The sequence below is a fragment of the Colletotrichum graminicola genome (genome assembly GCF_000149035.1).
Source record: "Colletotrichum graminicola M1.001 genomic scaffold supercont1.56, whole genome shotgun sequence".
NCBI lineage: Eukaryota > Fungi > Ascomycota > Sordariomycetes > Glomerellales > Glomerellaceae > Colletotrichum > Colletotrichum graminicola.
In genome coordinates this window covers 213,864-232,668 of record NW_007361060.1, presented here as the reverse complement: position 1 = coordinate 232,668, position 18,805 = coordinate 213,864, and the positions used below count along the sequence as shown (strand labels likewise).

Here is an 18,805-nt window from a genome sequence, read left to right as displayed (position 1 = left end):
TTATAAAACCGTCCGCCGTCCATCGGCCCCCTTCTTTCCAACCCGCGCAAGCAAAAACACAACTGCTAAAAGCCTTTCATGACCCACGTTGACCCAAAACGCCCTGAGGTTTGTGAAGCTAGCTTGCGTACCCACAACCTCTTTCTTGCTAAAGAACCACGTGGTACCCCTCTCATCAAATCGTCATGTCCTCCTCGCAAGGCCCGTCCAAACCTACTTCTCCATGTGACCATCGTTGAGAAGCATCTCCATGACAATCTGTATGCCATGCTGCTCAGGATGGCTCATTGCGATCTTGACCGTTCCCTTTGAATCCTCTCCGGTCGGGGTCTGTCCGCTCAACCAGTTCTGGTTGTTTGACGAGTTACCACCCGTAGGGCCCCTGACACCGAAGTCGAGGCATCTCACATCCCGGCCCGCGATAATCTGTCGGAGGCGGCCATTTTCGGCGTTTCGTACTTCCACGTAGTCCCCGTTGAAGAGGAGGAGGTACTGGCCGTACATCGTAGCGCTCGTAGCCTTCTTCTGTTTGCCCGAGTACTCCATAATCAGAGTGCGGCTCACGTCACCGTGTTTGTCGACGTACACGGCACAATCCTCGTACGCAAGCAAAAACTCTTGGTCGTTCAGCTTGAACATACCTAGCGGCCTCTGATCCCGTATCCGGCTAGCGATGTTGGCGATGGCGGGCTGCTTCAGGTCGGGGATCGACATTGTCTGTTTCTTGTCGAGGGTAAGCAGCTCAAAGCCCTTTGCGGTAGACACGGCGATGTAGCTCTGGAAGAGATTGAGCGAGTAGCATTCTGTCGGGAGGTAGAACTCGTCATAGTCGCGGAAGGCATCGGTGCTGCCTCCCATCCCCTTGCGACCACCGAATATTCTAGGCCTCTTTTCGCCCGCCTTCTGAAAGACGGGCTCGAGGACCTTGAAAGTGTTGTGCATGCCTTCTTTCCGCTTGAAAAAGACAAGCATGCGGTCCTTCATGCGGGCGGTGGCGAAGAAGGCAACATCCTTGCCTAACCTCTGCGGCGCTCGTCTGGGATTGTCGTGCGCTGGAGCGGGGAAATTCGAGACTGGGGCGACCACGTCCAACGGATAAGCGACGAGAGACCGGTCCGCAATAATGAGGCAGACAGAGAACTCTTCAAGGACGGCAATCTGTGTCACCCTGGTTGTTTGTACGCTCTGCACAGGGTTAGTAATCGGACCTGCTGAGTATCACCACAGGAGACACTATAGCTTACCTTCATCCAACCACGGGGATTCGCGGCATCCGAGATGTACACGCCGTAGTCCGTGCCGATGGCCACGATGGACTTGCCGAACGCATTGAAGCCGCAGGCACAGTTGACCTGTGCTCTGCATACCGGGGCTGGCCCTCTACCAGGCCCGTAAATCTCTTCAATCTCACGGACTGCTCGGTCGAGAGGGGTACCGCGAATAGGAACGCCCGGCTGTCTGCCAACAGCTGACGCCGCATCATAGACGAACGCGCTGTCGGCGAGAACACGGAGGCGAAAAGGCTCGGCGTTTTGTGAGAAGAGAGCCTTCGCGTGCCTCGTCTTGGCCTCAATGATCTTTTCAACCCATTCCGCGCGGCTCTGGGCCGACGTGGCGTGCAAGATGTACGTCTCGTGGCCCAGATGCTTGATCTTGAAAGGGTAGAGGATCTTGCCCTCGGGATCGTTCGAGTTCATCGAGGAATTCGTTGCAACGTGCTCCAGCCCGGGACGCTCGTTACCGTTGGTGGCAATCTTGTTCAGTCTAGGGTCTGAACCTGCTCCGGCAGTTCGGGCCAAGGGCGCGGTTATGCTCTTCTGCTTTGATATGGGGTCGTCGTTCATGCTGTCAAGGAATAGCAGAGGCATCGGGATGGGCTGAACGGTTAGCACACGACCAGCTCTCGGGTATCATAGCAACTCACCTCTTTCGATACGTCGTACTTCTTCTCCCCCCTGCCGTCTTTGGGTGTCACTACTTTTGCAAGGATAAAGTAGTGATCGAAAAGCAAAGCATGCGTGTCAACCCATCTGACACCCTTGGAACCCTGTCTTTGCAAATCGCCCTGCTTGATAAGCTCTCTGCCGAGGTGGTCGAGGTTGAGGACCGAGTGGAAGCCTGGCCTAAGGACGAGCATATTGTTGAGCTCCATCATTTCCACCTTCTTCTGCATCTCAGCGACCTTGGTATCACATTCCATAGTGACGTGGCGGATTTCTGCGATTGCCCTGACCAGGTTGGCCTTCTCTTCGTCGTCCCGAAGAGTCTTCTTCTCCACAGTCTCAAGTAGAAGCGAGTACCGTTGCAACCGCGTGATGGGGGTCTTGAGGAAATGCTGCCATCCCAGTCGCTCGGAGCGCTTGTGCCTCATGACTTGCTCGAGGAAGTTGCGGAAGAGCAGGTTGCGATCAGCCTCTTTCCGCACCATGTACTCTGCGTAGGGGAATTGGGATGCATAGTCAATGTAGACATCTTTGGCTTTTCGAATCCATTCGCGGAAGAGGTCGGAAAACCCGGCGATCCACGGTCCTTGCTCCTGTTGACGGTATTTCAGCTGCGCCAAAAGGTGGTCCTTGTTGACGGACTGGACAGCATCGGCCTTGCCAAACACAACTAGAAGGAACTTATCAACCTTGTTGGGCGGGATGATGGGAGGCTGGCTGTTCCGCAGGTGGTCTCGGTATAGCACCCGCAGTACCTCGAGCTGGCTGATGAAATACTCCTCGCTGTTCACGATTTCGTGCAAGACGTGCTGGCGTTCGACTTCCTTCTTCGGCTTCTCGGCAAGTTCGGCTTCTTGAATCTTGTAGTGTACGTTCCAATCCGCCGGCTTGACTTCCTCGAGAAGCAGTTCGTCCAGGTTGGCCTTCTTCAGCGTCCTCATGCACTGGTGAGAGTAGCAGCGACCCGGCTGAGAGTCGTCCTCATGAAGCTTTGGCGCATAGCAGCCAGAGCCCGTCAGCTGCGGCAAGACTCCAGACACAGTGCCGTTGCCGAACTTGACCCATTCCTCCTCGGGAACGAGAACCCCGGCGTCCAACATCAACTGCGACACGCGGGTGCTGAGGAGCTCGGCGTCGGCAACGTTGATGGTGGGGACTTTGGCGGTGAAGAGCTTGAGCAGTGCCTCCTCGACCGTCTTTTGTTTAAGGTCCGGCTCAGCGTCGGCCATCTCGCGGATCCAAGCTGCGATTCCACTCAATGCCCACGGCTCTGAGCACCTTCTGAGGTCACCAGATGTGAGCTTTGACGGGACAAACTTCCTCTTCCGACCGCTAGGCAGCGTGATCATGTCATAGGTAACTGATGACGACGGCGTTCCAGATTCGTAGCCGTCGTACGGCAGCCCATTCTGAGCCGCAAGCTGCTGCTGTTGCGTCTGGTGTCTGGCCATCTTCCTCCGCTCTTCCGCCGCGTCAGTCCGTGACCGGACCGGCGCTTGAACGTGGGGCGTATGGCTGTGACTCGACAGAGAGATGGACCGCTCTGGGTGGGGCGAGTTGAGACCCGTGGAACCACCGTAGTAGTCAGAGCCGCCATCATGAAGTGTCCGAGACTCGGTGCTGAGGGTGTGGGAATGGTAACTGCGGGTGGTGGGATGAGCAGAGAGCAGAGAGCTTGTGTCGCTGCCCGGACCTGGAGGCAAGGCTGGAAGCGGTCTGTTCGACAACCCGGGGTGGTAAAAGATGTCCGGATAATCCTCCTTGTAGGGCGACTCGCTGCCACTCTGTTTCGAGTGCAGAGAAGCCGGCTCATCGCCTTCATCGAAGCTCAGTCGGTGAGCAGACGGTGCCTGCAAGCCACCGGTGCCGCCATAGTCAACTCCCGCTTCTGCGAATGGGGATGCCCCTGCGTAGTCGTTGGGGTCGGGCAGCGGCCGGGATCCGTCCTGGGTCGGCACCTCGCCGCCGTAAGCCAGGTGTCCGGCATACCCGCCAGCAAGGGCACCCAGATCCATGCCACCGTAGTCGGTTTCGTCACTTTGCTCTTCAGGAGGCGGCGGAAGAGGATTGGAGGTGACTGGAAGATCGTGCGGGATGAAGGGCGGCAAGCTGCTGAACCTCCTGTCGTCCAGTTCGGCCTGCTGCATGGCCAAAACCCCCGCAGTTCCCTCTGGATCGTCATCATCGTCGTCGTAGTCGAAAGCGGAGAGCTGATTCCTGCCGGCGTTCGAGACAGATGTGGATTGGGCCATGCTGGCCAAGTCTGAGTTGTATCGTCGCAGTCCTTGCAGCTCGTCGTCGGAGAACTGCCCACCGTTGATCGGGAGAGGACGGTGCCGGCCGCCCAGTTCGGCTTCAATGTCTTGCATGATGTTGTCTTGGAGTTGAGCTTGGTCCTCGTCTGTGGGGGTGATAGTGCTCGGGTCCCAGGTGGTCTCTTCCATAGGACGGCTGGGCAGAGGGGCGTTGGTGGGATGTCGCTGCAAGCCGGGCGAGTGCTGCTGTTGAATCTGTGTCGACGAAACCGCTGACGATATCGAGTCGGATCGCGTCGACCTAGTGTAATAGGCCAAAGGGTCGCTGTAACCCGGCCCGACGGGCATAGACGTCTGCATCGGGTACGGCATTTGCGAGTTGTCCGAGGGGTACGGCGCTGCGGCACTGCTACCGTTCGTTGGGTACGAATTGTAGCTGTTGCCGTAAGATTGGGAATAGGACGAATCATAGGTTAGCGCTGGCGAAGTTGCTGAGGGCGCCTGGACAGTCTGGAAAGCAGACGGGAAAGAAGAGGCGGGCGACTGGCCAAACCCCGACGAGGAGTGAGTGGCAGTTGGAGAGCCGTAGCTTTGACCGTAGTTGTTGTAGCCAGAATATGTCGGCTGCCGTTGGGGGGCTGTTGTGCCCGCGTAGGCAGCCGGGTTGTATGCCGCCGGCGTGTAGCTGGACTGAGTGGGAGACGTGTAGGAAGTCGGCGAAGCGGCTGACCCATACCTGCTCGAAGGGGCTGGGTGGTATGGCAAAGACGCGGAGGCGGTCGATGGCGTCCGCGCAAAGGCCTGGGGGTTGTAGTTGGAGTGAGAAGACGTTGGGGGCGACGAAGCCTGGTACTGGTGCTGGTAGCCGGAGAGCGCATTATTGTTTGAGCCGTAGCTGTGACGGCCGCCGCCGGAATAGCTCGAGGCAGTGGGGCTCGTCAGGAAGAGTTCGTCCTCGCCCCTCGAAGCAGACGGCTGATGGCCTCGGGCTTGCGCGCGGGTCTGGTCGAACATGGCGGCGTCATCACCGTTGTTGAAACTCGGGCGTCGGGCGAGGTAAGCAGAAGACTGGTCTTGCGACTGCTCAGGTGTGGGGTATTGCACGGGAGGAAGGTGGCCGTAACGGCGCTGGCCGTCGCCTCGGAAAGACATGGCGATCGCAAGCGAATGATGGCGACAGCGAGGTCGAGACGAGTCGTTGAAGTCAGCCTCTCCCACGGGCTTCTATATCGACCTGTTGAGGATGCTGGAGGAGGTCGATTGCATCTGTTCGTGGCGAGCTCGATCGAGGTTATTGCCCGCTGGACCGTGCAATTCGTGAGTCGACGACGGATTGTTTGGATATACACCTAGAAGTGAATCGTCGCTGGTTTATTGACGGTGCTGCTCGATGGAGAGTTGACCGATCGTTCGTCGCAGGGTGAGGTTTCGTGTGGTTATGGCGGTGGTAGTTGTGTGTCGCGGTGATGTGCTGCGCTGCGCTGTAGTGCGGCGCAGACGGGCGTAATAGGACCGAGGTCCTTGGGCTGGCCTCTGGGTAGTGATATGCGGCGGGGGCAAGTTGGGGAGAAGGTTGTTGGGCTGATGATGGCCTAGGACTGACACACAAGCCAGAGCAGTTGTCGCACTACAGACAGGAAGCTAAGCGACCTGGGGACAGTGGTCAGGCGCAGAATAGCAGTGCGGCTCCGGGGAAGAAGGTCCTGCGCGCAGAACTTTGGGTGTTGTCAGGTGAGAGTGAGTGGCCTTGATACAGAGTCAAGGACGTCAAGGCCGAGAGTGAGGCAGCAATGACAGACGGTGGGTGGGGTGGGGTGCGTCTTGCCAGTTGGGGAGAGCGAACCAAGCCACGAGACCGGGCCTGGAGATTCGTCACAAAGTTACAAAAGCCAGAGTCGTCTGTCGGGTTTGGCTTGGGGCTGGCGGTATCGATCGCGCAGGGCGGACGTGGACGGCTTTGGCGTCCCGAAGTGAGGTGAGGTGAAGTGAGGTCCGAGGCCCGTTTCCAAGGATGTTGCCGGGCAAAACGGGGACTTTGGTCTGCTCTGGTTATGTCTCTGATGCTTGTGTTCCTCTTAATGTCTTGTTTCTTTTTGCGGTTCGAGTCGCAGACAGTGGCTGCGTTCGTCGTGTGTGTTTGCGCGCTCACACACTTCCTCGATGCCTGGCCCGTCGGAATTGGGGTGGGGGTGGGGGAGGTCTTTTTTTCTTCTTTTCTTTCCCCCTTTTCTTTCCTCGGTCAGAAGACGAGTGCAGTGGTCTCGTGCCGGGTCAGGTTGTGGTGCAAGAAGAGAGAGACACCACACCTCACTTTCGGTTTTCACCTTTTTTCGCTAACGATGGGTAGGTAGGTCGGTAAGAGGGAGGCAGGCTGGCTAGGTACCATATGCGAAGGTTGTGCGTTTGTAGGTGGGTAGTGGGAGGTGGGAGGCGGAGGACCGGGGAGGGGAAGCGGCGCACCGGGGCCAAATTATGAGGCACCAACGGAACGGGGGAACGAACAAACAGCAAAGGAAACTAACTAGTCTTGTGTCCTAGGAATAGGCCCGGCGGTCACCGTACCTAGTCGTGTGCCTAATCTGGTTGTATTTCTGTTACCTATCTGCCAGAATATCGCCCTGCTCTGGTGCCAAGAATAAGAGATTGAGATTGTATGTGTGATGTATGTCTAGCTGTGTCGAACAAAGTCTTGGCTTGGCCGAGGCCATGCACCCACGGGCTAGGCACTCTACAGAAAAGTACATTGGCCCGCTTGCCTGGACGTCGCCTGTGTTGGGTCCCGATCCTCGACCTCGACAGCATTCAGAGGAGAGACAAGGGGATGATCCGAGCATGAAAGATACTCAACCACACCCACTTGTATTGTATTGTAACGTGCTACACTGATAGAGACCGACATACTCGGGCCACCTGCCCGACAGGAAGGGTGGGTGTCTACAAGAGAAGTGGAACAAAGGCGGGAAGACACATACGTACGGATACAGGACACCAGACACCACCCATGACTTGATAGTGTAAAGACGTCTGATGTCCGGCTTGGGCCTCCTCGGATAACGTGCATTATCAGACTGCCTGGGGTGTATGTTCACCATCATGTAAACTACCTACCTATAAGAGAGGGTGGTTCATTCCAATACCAACAAGGGTATACAAGAAGAAATTCGACCGTGAACTGGTTTGGAATAGGTCATGTATTCTCTAATTATGGGCCGAGCTGAAATGACGCCTGGCCCTGAACAGCAGGTTAATCTGGAAATCTACCATCAATCATACATCATCATATCACACTTCACTTCACTTCAGGTCCAGCCTGTCCAACGCCCTTGGCGCACGGAAAATTCCAACAATTCAGGGTCCCTACCGGGTGGATATCAATGTTTTAGCGAACTCTATCCTCGTTTAGAAAGTCCTCCAATACTACCTTTGACAAGGACCATACCTCCTTGGCCTCCCGCGGGAGCTCCAGTCTAACCGCCCCCAGCTTCATCTCATTTGACGGTCAGAGACGGAAATGCACTGGTATTTTTTTGCCTTTGTCTTTGTTTCTCGGCCTACTGCCCATCAATATCCATACACTGAGTATCATACCACAACGGCATTGAGGTGGTCGGCACGCCGGCGACCTCCCCCTCCAGACAGACCTAGGCTTGTCTAGTAGGAGAAATGTCTGCAACCATGAGATGCGGAGATGGCCAGTTTCTCTCCACGTGTCCCGCCAGAATCGTGCTCAACCCGTGCGCTGCAGAGCCGTGGCCGTCGCTGTCTCACATCTCGCATCCGGCACCCACGCCCACGGTAGCGAAGCTACCCTCCTCTGGAACCAGCTTTGTTTTCAAGTCAATCCCCTACCTGTCCCGTTTCACTAACCACAGACATTGTTGTTGATAACAAAACAAAAAGAAAAAAAAGAAAGAGGAGTTGTCGGCAGGGCCGGAAGCTTCCCACCATGCTGCGGCATGGACCATGAGCCTCTCTGTCCGTAGGGCTGACTGCATCCGGAGGGCACGGCACACGGTTCGTGGGATTGGTTCTCTGCACTCGTCAGCATTCCTAAACGGACGGATGCCAAACGCGACTGGCCGGTCAGTTCGGCATCATGCAGGAGGCGTGTCGGGGGAGGGGCTCCTTTTGCCTCAAATATGTTCCACTTGTTCGGGTTCCCCGTCCCTTGACGCTCCTGTCTGCGAGCGTCGCGAGACGAACCAGTCGGGTAAGGACGGATACAACTGCAATCCTGATATCGAGACTGCTTTGGCTGCAATTGATTACTGCTCCGAGGGTCTACGTTTACGAAGAGGGCGAGCATTTGTTCTGAATAAGCACAACACACCATAGCACATAATGCTGCTGGGCCTGGAGGAACAGATGTTTCAATGCCGACATGTTAGCCACCGTCCAGCCACGGCAACGACTTGTATGACGCGTTAGATCTGTTTGTTTTCGGGATGAGCCCTGCAACTGCCCCTCCAGCTCAAGGCCAGGGCTTTATGATAGTGTCGGCGGCGTATACAGAGTACAGTGCATCGCGATGAAAATGGCTGCAGCTCGCGATTGCGGGTGGCTTTGTCGACCCGATCTGGACACTTACTGGGCTACTCCCCGCCGTATCAGCGCGTCGTCGACCAACGACAGTAAAAGCCTATTACGGCGCCTCATCTCAGCAAGATGAAATCTTTCAATTGTCAGGACTGCAGATGGATCGGAACAGCCGGATGCCTGCCATGCCTCGTCGTTTTGATTGCTGGCCCAGGCAGGTTCGGACCACGTTTTGCGGCTTGCGGCGATTCTGCTCTGCCGTGCCGCCGTGCCGTGATCGTGATGCTAACCTGCCCGACCTCGGGGGAGGTGTTAGTGAGGGGCTGTTCAGCGAAAATGTGGGACCAGTGCCCTGTGCGGCTGGCTGGCCGACCATCGGCTCCTCACCCTGGTGCTAATGGTTGATGGTTCACGTTCTGACAACGCGGAGTCGAAGCAGCAACAAGGCAACTGGTAAACCTCTCTCTCTGCCTGCTGTTCCTGTCGTGCTGCATCATGCATTTGTAAGCGTTCTAAATGCCACGGCGACAGCAAGCCAACCAGCTGCGCTCGAAAGCTCATCCTGAGCCCACTTCAGTCAAGATGACGACAATGAGATACTGCCAGAGCGGGGCAGAGGCCATCCATCCCCCCACCATCCAAGCATAAGATGGCACCCAGCCGGGCCGGTACGGAGAAGAGGGGGAGATACGGACTTAGGGAGGGGAGGGGAGGGGAGGGGGAGCATCAGTGGGCGAGGAAGGATGCTGGACGAGTAGGAGAGCGAGGCGAGGCGGCGAGCGTCTGGTACTCGGATCTCCGAATTGTTCCCCGTCTTCGGCTCAGAGTTTGTGCAATCTTGTGCCATGCCGCCTTTGCATCCTGTCCTGTCCTATCCTGGCGGGCGTAAGCCTCTTTCTTTGTCTTTCCATCTGGGGCTGGTGGTCCCCCCAAAGGCTCCATAAGGTACTTCCACCTTCTTCCCCTCTTTGCACCATAAACCTTCATCGCTCTTCTCCCCAACAACTGTCGATTGAGTAACCACCTCACGCTACAACAAACCAATTCAAACCAGAAACAAAAACAGAAATCATTCAAAATGGTCAAGGCTGGTAAGTACGACTCTTTATATGTGCTGAGCCGCAGCACTGGGGATGGAGGGGTCACGCAGTCCAACCATGCATTTGAGCTGGATTGAGCGGGTTTTTTCATGAGGAGAGTGAGGCAAAGAGGAAACACCCTGATGGCTCTGCAACATGCCACGACTGGGAACAACTTTCCGTTGGCCAATCTGCAAGCTCGATCGACTCCATTCTCGCGTCCCTTGCCTCGCAGCTCCCGACCTGCTTGGTCCGAGTGCAGATGGTTTCCGTCGTTCCCGTCGTGGAGAAGCCTGGGGTGTTCTGTCCGATGGGGAGGGTGGGAAGGAAGGGGCCCAGCAAGAAATTGAAGACGAGGATCAGCCGGTTGCTAACTTTGTGTTCTAGTCGCTGTCGTCCGTGGTGACTCCAAGGTCACCGGCTCCGTCATTTTCGAGCAGGAGTCCGAGTCCGCTCCCACCAAGATCACCTGGGACATCACCGGCAACGACCCCAACGCCAAGCGTGGCATGCACATCCACACCTTCGGTGACAACACCAACGGCTGCACCTCTGCCGGCCCTCACTGTAAGATCATCCCCAGGTATCCCGAGCCCTGTTTCAGGGCAAGAAAGTTTTGGGTGAAAGAGAAACGAGGTTGCTGACCACGGAACACTGCAGTCAACCCCCACAACAAGGGTCACGGCGCCCCCGAAGACGAGGACCGCCACGTCGGTGACCTTGGCAACATCGAGACCGATGGACAGGGCAACTCCAAGGGCACCGTCACCGACAAGCACGTCAAGCTGATCGGCCCCGAGAGCGTCATCGGCCGCACTGTCGTTGTCCACGGCGGCACTGACGACCTCGGCAAGGGTGAAAACGAGGAGTCCAAGAAGACTGGCAACGCCGGTCCCCGCCCCGCCTGCGGTAAGTACCTACTGCTGGATGCTGTGCCAAAAGAAAGAGACGAGGTCTAACAATATTTTGCAGGTGTCATTGGCATCTCTAACTAAGTGTCTTGGTCCCCAATCTAGCTGTTGTCCGGATCGAAGTGCGGCCCGAGGCGGGGTTATCGAGCTTGAAGGTCCTCGGAAGCTACCATAACCAGGCGACAAGCTTTCGTTGCTGAATTCCGATATCGCGATGGTATACTCGGCCTCGAGCTTCGGTCCGTACTCTGTGCATAAAATAAAATAAAAAGTACCGTAATTTCTGTTCTCGTATCGTGATGTATCGGCCTTTGTGATGTCTTAACTGGTTTGTTCGGTGGTGATGGTGGGGTTGGTCCTTGCACTGTGAGGGGTAAGAGATGACGTGAACAGCGGTAGAACTGGCATCACAAGTGGCTGTGCTTGCTTTTCTACCTGAGCACCGGCCATTTGTGATACTCCATCCTGCTTGTCATACATAGTACAGGTGAGAGAACAGTTGATGCACATAAGATCCAATTGAATCCACGCAGCCCCTAGACCGGTCACAACGCCGAACTATTGCCTCGGTCACCAAACGATGCCTTGTTGTCCTTCTGGCTATGGAGGCTTAGATGCTACGCATGTAATAGGGGAAGGAAGCTGTCCTTACTAGGCACGAAATCCGAAGGTGCAATGCCCTACATAAGCTCTTCTAAGTAAACTAGCTCCAACCCCGCTCTCGCTTAGCCACCCGCCGCCTGCAACTGGCCAGCGGCGAGCTGCTACCCCTGCCTGCAGCCTCCGTGTGGTCCCTGAACCTCCTTTCCCCACACTTGCTTGCTCAAGACCCGGCGAAATTGAGGCAAGCTGTCAAAAAGGCGGTAGGTACGACTGACTGTCGAACCTTCATCGAATGATCACCTGTTGTTACCCCTTCTTCTCTCAACTCTTCCTTTTCCCTGAAATCCATCACCGCATCCTCTCTCTCCCTTCCTTCCTCTCTGTCATATTCGCTCCCATCTCCCTCTCATTATACTGTATCCGTAAGTCAATTGGATTTTCTTTCGTCACAACTGCTACCGAAGGATCCCCTTTCCGTCCATGGTTCAGTCCACGGCTAGCTAATGTCGCTGCCTGGAGACACTGCACCTATCCATGCAGCTTGCAAACGCCCTCATCCGAGCACACTTCTTTGTTTTCTCAGCCGCATGTGCAAAAGGAGTCACAGATTGTGCAGCAGTTCCGCTACTTTTGCTATGCCAAAGGTCTACAAGCAAGCTATTGCTGTAGACTACCTGCGACGGCAAGACCGAGACAATGAACACTAAAGATTCAACGGCCACTGCAAGCAGCTCGAAATGGACAGCGCACTAACTTGGTACAGTGTATCTTCTAGACGCCCGGTCGCTCATTGATCATCCATCATGTCGAAGCCCTTCTTCGCCAAGGTCAAGAGCGTGCTGAGTGGCGACACCCTCGTCTTGACCGCTCCCAACAACCCGAAAGCCGAAAAGACCTTCTCCCTCGCATATGTTGGCGCGCCTCGCTTGAGCAAGGAGGGCGACGAGCCCTTCGCTTTCCAATCAAGAGAATACCTCAGGGAACTCGTCGTTGGCAAGCAGATCCAATGCACAGTAGCTTACACTGTACCCTCTGGACGTGAGTTCGGCACTGCTCTGCTCTCCAAGGACGGCCCCTCGCTTCCCGATGAAGCCGTCAAGGCCGGATGGCTCAAGGTCAGGGAAGACGCTGGCCGCAAGGAAGACGACGAAGCGATTTTGCAGCGTCTCGAGAACCTGCGCAACTTGGAAACCGAGGCCAAGAACGCCGGCAAGGGTGTGTGGTCCGATAAGGGCGGCCACATTGAGGTTCAGAATGACCTCGGCGGTCCCCAGTTCATGAACGAGTGGAAGGGCAAGACCGTTGATGGAATTGTCGAGCGGGTCCTTAGTGGCGATCGTCTGCTCGTGCGACTTCTGCTTTCGGATAAGAAGCACGTGCAGGTCATGACGCTGCTTGCCGGAATCCGCACGCCGACCACTGAGCGAACGATACAGTCTACCGGCCAGACCCAGCCTGCTGAGGAGTTCGGAAACGAGGCCAAGTCGTTCGTCGAGGAAAGGCTGCTCCAGCGTCGCGTCAAGGTTGATATCGTTGGCGCCAGTGCCCAGGGACAGCTGGTTGCGGCCATCATCCACCCCAACGGCAACAAGAACATCGCCGAGTTCCTCCTGTCCGAGGGTCTTGCGAGATGCAACGACTTCCACTCTACCATGCTCGGCGAGAAGATGGCCAGCCTCCGTGCTGCTGAGAAGACTGCCCAGGGCAAGAAGCTGCGCATGCATCAGCACCACGTTGCCAAGGCCGATGCCTCGTCTTCCGACATGGTGGTCGCCAAGGTCATCGGTGCGGACACCATCATCGTTCGCAACAAGGCTGGCACCGACGAGAAAAGAATCAACTTCAGCAGTGTCCGCGGTCCCCGCAACAACGAAGCGTCTGAGGCGCCTTACAAAGATGAGGCGAAGGAGTTCCTGCGCAAGAAAATCATCGGAAAGCACGTCCGCATTAGCATTGATGGTTCTAAGCCTGCTGCTGATGGTTTCGAGGCTCGTGAAGTTGCCACGGTGACTGAGAAGGGCAAGAACATTGGCCTGCTTTTGGTCGAGGAGGGCTACGCTTCTGTGATCCGCCACCGCAAGGACGACACTGACCGCTCGCCCAACTATGATGAGCTTCTCGCTGCTCAGGAGAAGGCCAAAGAAGAGAAGAAGGGTATCTGGTCTGGCAAGGCGCCCAAGATCAAGCAGTTTGTTGACGTTTCCGAGTCTCAACAAAAAGCCAAGATCCAGCTTGGTACACTGTCAAGACAGAAGAAGGTGCCCGCCGTTGTTGACTTTGTCAAGTCTGGATCTCGTTTCACCCTTTTGATTCCTCGTGAGGGCATCAAGCTCACGCTGGTTTTGGGCGGTATCCGCGCTCCTCGCGCCCCGGGTCCCCGCGGCGAGAAGGGCGAGGAGTTTGGCCAGGAGGCCATTGACCTTGCCAACCGCCGCTGCAACCAGCGCGATGTCGAGGTTGACATTTATGACATTGACAAGGTCGGTGGGTTCATCGGCGACTTGTACATCAACCGCGAGAACTTTGCCAAGCTGCTTGTCGAGGAGGGTCTTGCCTCCGTCCACGCCTACTCCGCTGAGAAGTCGGGCAACGCTACCGAGCTGTTTGCCGCCGAAAGGAAGGCCAAGGAGGGCCGCAAGGGTATGTGGCACAGCTGGGACCCGTCACAGGAGGAGGAAGAGGAGGAGGCGCCCGTCGACACCACAACCAATGACACCCCTGAGGCTTACGAGAACAAGCCCAAGGACTACCGCGACGTAGTGATCACCAACATTGATGGCAACGGCAAGATCAAGATCCAGGAGATCGGCAAGGGCACTGCCGCCTTGACGACGCTCATGAACGACTTCAAGAAGTTCCACCTGGACTCCAAGAACAGCAAGCCTGTCGGTGATGCACCCAAGGCCGGCGACTACGTCGCGGCCCAGTTCTCGGCCGACGGCCAGTGGTACAGAGCGCGCATTCGCTCCAACGACCGCGCGGCCAAGGTGGCCGAGGTTGTCTACATTGACTACGGAAACTCGGAGAAGCAGCCTTGGTCCAAGTTGAGACCGCTGGACCAACCCCAGTTCACCGTCCAGAAGCTCAAGGCGCAGGCCACCGACGCCTCACTGTCGTTCCTGCAGCTGCCGACGGCGCCCGAATACTTTTCAGAGTCTATCGGCTTCATCGCTGAGCTGACTGAGGGTAAGGAGCTGGTTGCCAGCTTCGACTTTGTTGACAACAAGGAGGGTGTCAGCTACATTACGCTCTTTGACTACAACGCAAGTGACAAGAAGCCGGGCCCGAACGACTCCATCAACAAGGAGATTGTTGCCAACGGCCAGGCCATGGTGCCTAAGAAGCTCAAGGCGTGGGAGCGCAGCAGCCAGCACGCGGCTTACCTGAAGCACCTAAAAGAGGTGGAGGCCAAGGCGAAGGAGGAGAGACTCGGCATGTGGGAGTACGGTGATATCACCGAGGACTAAAGGAAGCGGACGACGATTATGGGCAGGATAGGGAGATATCTTTGGGTTTGGGGGGCGGCGGTTCAGGAAAAGTCCATACATAATTCCCAGTAGCCTTGCATGAATCAATAGGCGGCATGAGACCTTATCAGGTTGGCCGATACGATTGTTTTTGAGTTCGTGGCATTCACAATCATGGCTGCATGGGAGGTGTTGGTGTGAGTTGGATTTCCGAATTGTGACGGAGATGTGAAAGCCAAACGGTTGTTGGTTCTCGGAGTTTACGTAATGGGGTGGTGTTGTTCGCCGGTGCCGTTTGGTGGGCGGGACGGTCGGCCGGTCGGTGCAACGTCTCCTTCCCACCAAGGCGAGACCAGGGTCAGGAAAACCGAGCAGGTCACGGTACGTACGGTGGGAGGCGGTGGAAGGCCAGAGAAGCACACGGGAAAGAGCCAGTAGAGCCTGCTGGAGCCGGAGTTTCCTGATTCGAGTGGGGGTGTGTTTTTGGGAAAGGTGGGGGAATGACTTGGCGTTTTTTATTCGTTTTTTTAGCGGGCTAGAATGGTGACCGGGAAAAAAGCTCGCCAGACATTGGCGCGGAAGTGCTGCTGTACAGGCTCTCTCTCTCTCTCTCTCTCTCCCTCTCTCCCTCTCTCTTTCTCTCTCCCCCTCTGGGCTTTTATTTTCTCACGATAACGGAACTCGTTCCCTTCCAGCGCGGGGGTGGAGGGAACAACACCTAGCAAATGTCGCCCAGAGATAACGGTAAAAAAGGCTATGGCAAAGCGGCAATTCAAGCGGCTTGCGGATCTGACGGATAAATGACGATTGGGGGATCCCGGCACGAGAGCTTTTGGGCCAATGGCTAGTGATGGCGAGCACGTGGTGAAAGGCGAGAAACACGAATGGTCTGTCTCTCTCTCTCTCTCTCTCTCTCTCTCTTTTCTTCCTCTTCTTTGTCTTATTCTACTCCTCCGTGGGCTTTGGAGGGAGCTGAGTAATAGCCGAACGCGCGGGTCTCGCGATGCTGTACCGTTCTTTCCTAATTCGGCCACTTGGTCACTTTCGGGTGAGTGAAGAACAGGCTGCATAGGTATATGAGAAAGGCCTACACTAGTCTCGAGCAAGGGGCGATGAGTAAACCCAGGGCTCATTCCCGAGCCGGGACGGACGGATGAACGGATAGGTAGTTAGGGCGTTTGACGGCGTCTGCGGTAGGTTTCGATGGCCATGGGGCTCAACATTCGTTCTCGTACATCGCCCATCACCGAAATAAAGAGAGGGACTGATGCTGCTCGAGTCGGGCCTTTCTCATCCCACTTGGTCGCTTGGCCAGCGGTATTCCTCGCTTCTGCAGCCGTGTGCCTTGGTTTTCCAATTTGTCCTTGCATTTCTTGTATGAGCGATTCAAGCAGCTCGGGTAGAGATGCAGTATGGACAAATCCCATGGCGATTCGCGATTGCATGGCTCCGTTTTGGTGTTTTATTATGGGGATGTTACGTCGACGTTGGCCCGTCCGTACATAGTACACTACTCCGTACTGTAGGTGGTATTAAATCATCGAGCGATTTTCTAGGGGACCCGAAACCCCCGGCCACTTGGACCAAGCAGACAACAGATATTCGACAGGGTCTTGCGACGCGGGCGGATCTTCATCGACCCTTTTGAGACCAAGAAAAGTCGACATCTTTCGGCGACCCTCTGCTATTTCCAAACGGCGCATCAACGAGGCGGTTGGTAGGTCGAGGGGGGATGGCCCACGGGTGTCCACGGAACACTGGGGATATGACGCTGATTCTGGGTCATGGAGGGGCGAAAGGTCGGTGGTGGAGGGGGGAGAGGGGTCCCTACATCCCCCCCCCCGTTATGGACCGGACCCCCTCGGCATAGCTAGCCTAGCACCAGCTAGAAAGCGAAGAAGGTACAGGTAGGCAGGTAGGTAGGTAGCCTTACTCACGATAGCCGCGACCGTCGACGTAATACCCCGCCAAACGGTGGGCTACTGCGCGACGGTGGGCTTGTCGTGTTTGGTGTTGCTCGTGTTGTTTCATTGACATGAGCGCAGCGCAGCACAGCACAGCACAGCACAGCACAGCACAGCATGGCATATCAGAGCATTGCGCAGCAGAATAGGATCACAAGATAAACCAACAACCTGCCGAAAATGGTGTCGGCGAGGAAGACGGGTGATCGGCATTCTGGAAGGCCGTCACGTCTATTCATGTATCCAATATCAGTTCAAATGGGGTGTATCCTGGCGGTTTTTCACTATTCTACTCCAGTACGGTAAGTACAGTACACGGATACGCAGCAACCCGCCCCCTAGTGTGGGTCTAGAAAGTGTCAGTGAGGTGAGGGACAAATGCTACCCCTCGTCCCCGGTGGTGCGGTGCGCTCCTCCCTCAACAAAGATCCCAAACTACTTCTATAACCTCACGTCCGCCTTTTTTCTTTCTCACCTATTACTTTCATCTTCCTCTCTCTTTCTCTCTCTCTCCAAGTCAAACTCTTCTTGATACCACCCACCTAACCGTCACCATTCATCCATCATCAAACAAAATGTCTACCTCTCTCGACCAGCTCAAGGCCACCGGCACCGTCGTTGTCAGCGACTCTGGCGACTTTGCCTGTCAGTATACCCCGCCACTGCTAGCCCGTTGACCCCCCCCCCTCGCCCCAAAATGTCTCACATTATGTTGTTGCTGTCTCGTGTGATGGCACGTCTCGCCACCGCCGCACCCCAATCCATCAAGAACAATTGACGACGGAGAATCCCATCAGGTTGCCGACGACGACCCGGACAGAAAGCTAACATGCTACTTTACAGCCATCGCCAAGTACAAGCCCCAAGATGCCACCACCAACCCCTCCCTCATCCTCGCCGCTTCCAAGAAGGCCGAGTACGCCAAGCTGATTGACGAGGCCGTCGCCTACGCCAAGAAGAAGGGCGGCTCCGTCGACGAGCAGGTCGACGCTGCCCTCGACTCCCTCCTCGTCGAGTTCGGCAAGGAGATCCTCAAGGTCGTCCCCGGCAAGGTCTCCACCGAGGTCGACGCCCGCTTCTCCTTCGACACCAAGGCCTCCGTCGACAAGGCCCTGCACATCATTGACGTGCGTCTGCCCCCGGCCCCCTCGTTGAATTGCTTGCTGAGATACTGACAAACCCACCTGCAGCTGTACAAGGAGCAGGGCATCTCCAAGGACCGTGTCCTCATCAAGATCGCCTCCACCTGGGAGGGTATCAAGGCCGCTGAGATCCTCCAGCGTGACCACGGCATCAACACTAACCTGACCCTCATGTTCTCCATTACCCAGGCCATCGCCGCCGCCGAGGCCGGTGCCTACCTCATCTCCCCCTTCGTCGGCCGCATTCTCGACTGGTACAAGGCTGCCCACAAGAAGGAGTACACCAAGGAGGAGGACCCCGGTGTCAAGTCCGTCCAGACCATCTTCAACTACTACAAGAAGTTCGGCTACAAGACCATCGTCATGGGTGCCTCTTTCCGCAACACTGGCGAGATCACCGAGCTTGCCGGCTGCGACTACCTCACCATCTCTGTATGTCCCACCCCCTCCCGGTCCCTGAACCCTCCACTTGCTTGCTGGCACACCACTAACAACCTATCCAGCCCAACCTGCTCGAGGAGCTCCTCAACTCCGACGCCCCCGTCCCCAAGAAGCTCGACGCCGCCGCGGCCCAGAGCCTTGACATCGAGAAGAAGTCGTACATCAACGACGAGTCCCTCTTCCGCTTCGACTTCAACGAGGAGCAGATGGCCGTCGAGAAGCTCCGTGAGGGTATCTCCAAGTTCGCTGCTGACGCCGTCACCCTCAAGGACATCATCAAGGCCAAGGTCGAGGCATGAGTTGTTTGCAACGGGATATGGGAATGAGGGCGTTAGGGATGTGTGTGGAGGATATATCATGATGTGAGAATGACTTAATGAGATGGAAATAAAAAAACAACACAATTCCCACTATACACGCACTGCACCTGAAAAGTGAAAATGAGGCGCTATGCCAGAGAACTC

At 56.1% G+C, this 18,805-nt stretch overlaps 4 protein-coding genes across 4 annotated transcripts; 3 read left to right on the top strand and 1 right to left on the bottom strand.

The window, feature by feature from the left end:
- Positions 1 to 213: 213 nt before the first annotated feature.
- GLRG_10147 (CNH domain-containing protein) lies at positions 214 to 5,350 on the bottom strand (the record flags this gene model as incomplete). The annotated part of the gene is made up of 3 exons (XM_008100832.1): positions 214 to 1,185; positions 1,245 to 1,877; positions 1,925 to 5,350. The coding sequence occupies 3 exons, from the start codon at positions 5,348 to 5,350 to the stop codon at positions 214 to 216; spliced, it is 5,031 nt and encodes a 1,676-aa protein (XP_008099023.1).
- A 4,462-nt stretch (positions 5,351 to 9,812) lies between these two features.
- On the top strand, positions 9,813 to 10,808 carry GLRG_10146 (copper/zinc superoxide dismutase; the record flags this gene model as incomplete). Its single annotated transcript, XM_008100831.1, has 4 exons — positions 9,813 to 9,825; positions 10,201 to 10,380; positions 10,474 to 10,722; positions 10,786 to 10,808. The coding sequence occupies 4 exons, from the start codon at positions 9,813 to 9,815 to the stop codon at positions 10,806 to 10,808; spliced, it is 465 nt and encodes a 154-aa protein (XP_008099022.1).
- A 1,322-nt stretch (positions 10,809 to 12,130) lies between these two features.
- On the top strand, positions 12,131 to 14,794 carry GLRG_10145 (tudor domain-containing protein; the record flags this gene model as incomplete). Its single annotated transcript, XM_008100830.1, has 1 exon — positions 12,131 to 14,794. One exon carries the CDS (start codon positions 12,131 to 12,133, stop codon positions 14,792 to 14,794), a length of 2,664 nt encoding a protein of 887 aa, XP_008099021.1.
- A 2,539-nt stretch (positions 14,795 to 17,333) lies between these two features.
- Positions 17,334 to 18,640, top strand: GLRG_10144 (transaldolase; the record flags this gene model as incomplete). Its single annotated transcript, XM_008100829.1, has 4 exons — positions 17,334 to 17,403; positions 17,602 to 17,885; positions 17,949 to 18,332; positions 18,404 to 18,640. The coding sequence occupies 4 exons, from the start codon at positions 17,334 to 17,336 to the stop codon at positions 18,638 to 18,640; spliced, it is 975 nt and encodes a 324-aa protein (XP_008099020.1).
- Between the last annotated feature and the right edge of the window lie 165 nt (positions 18,641 to 18,805).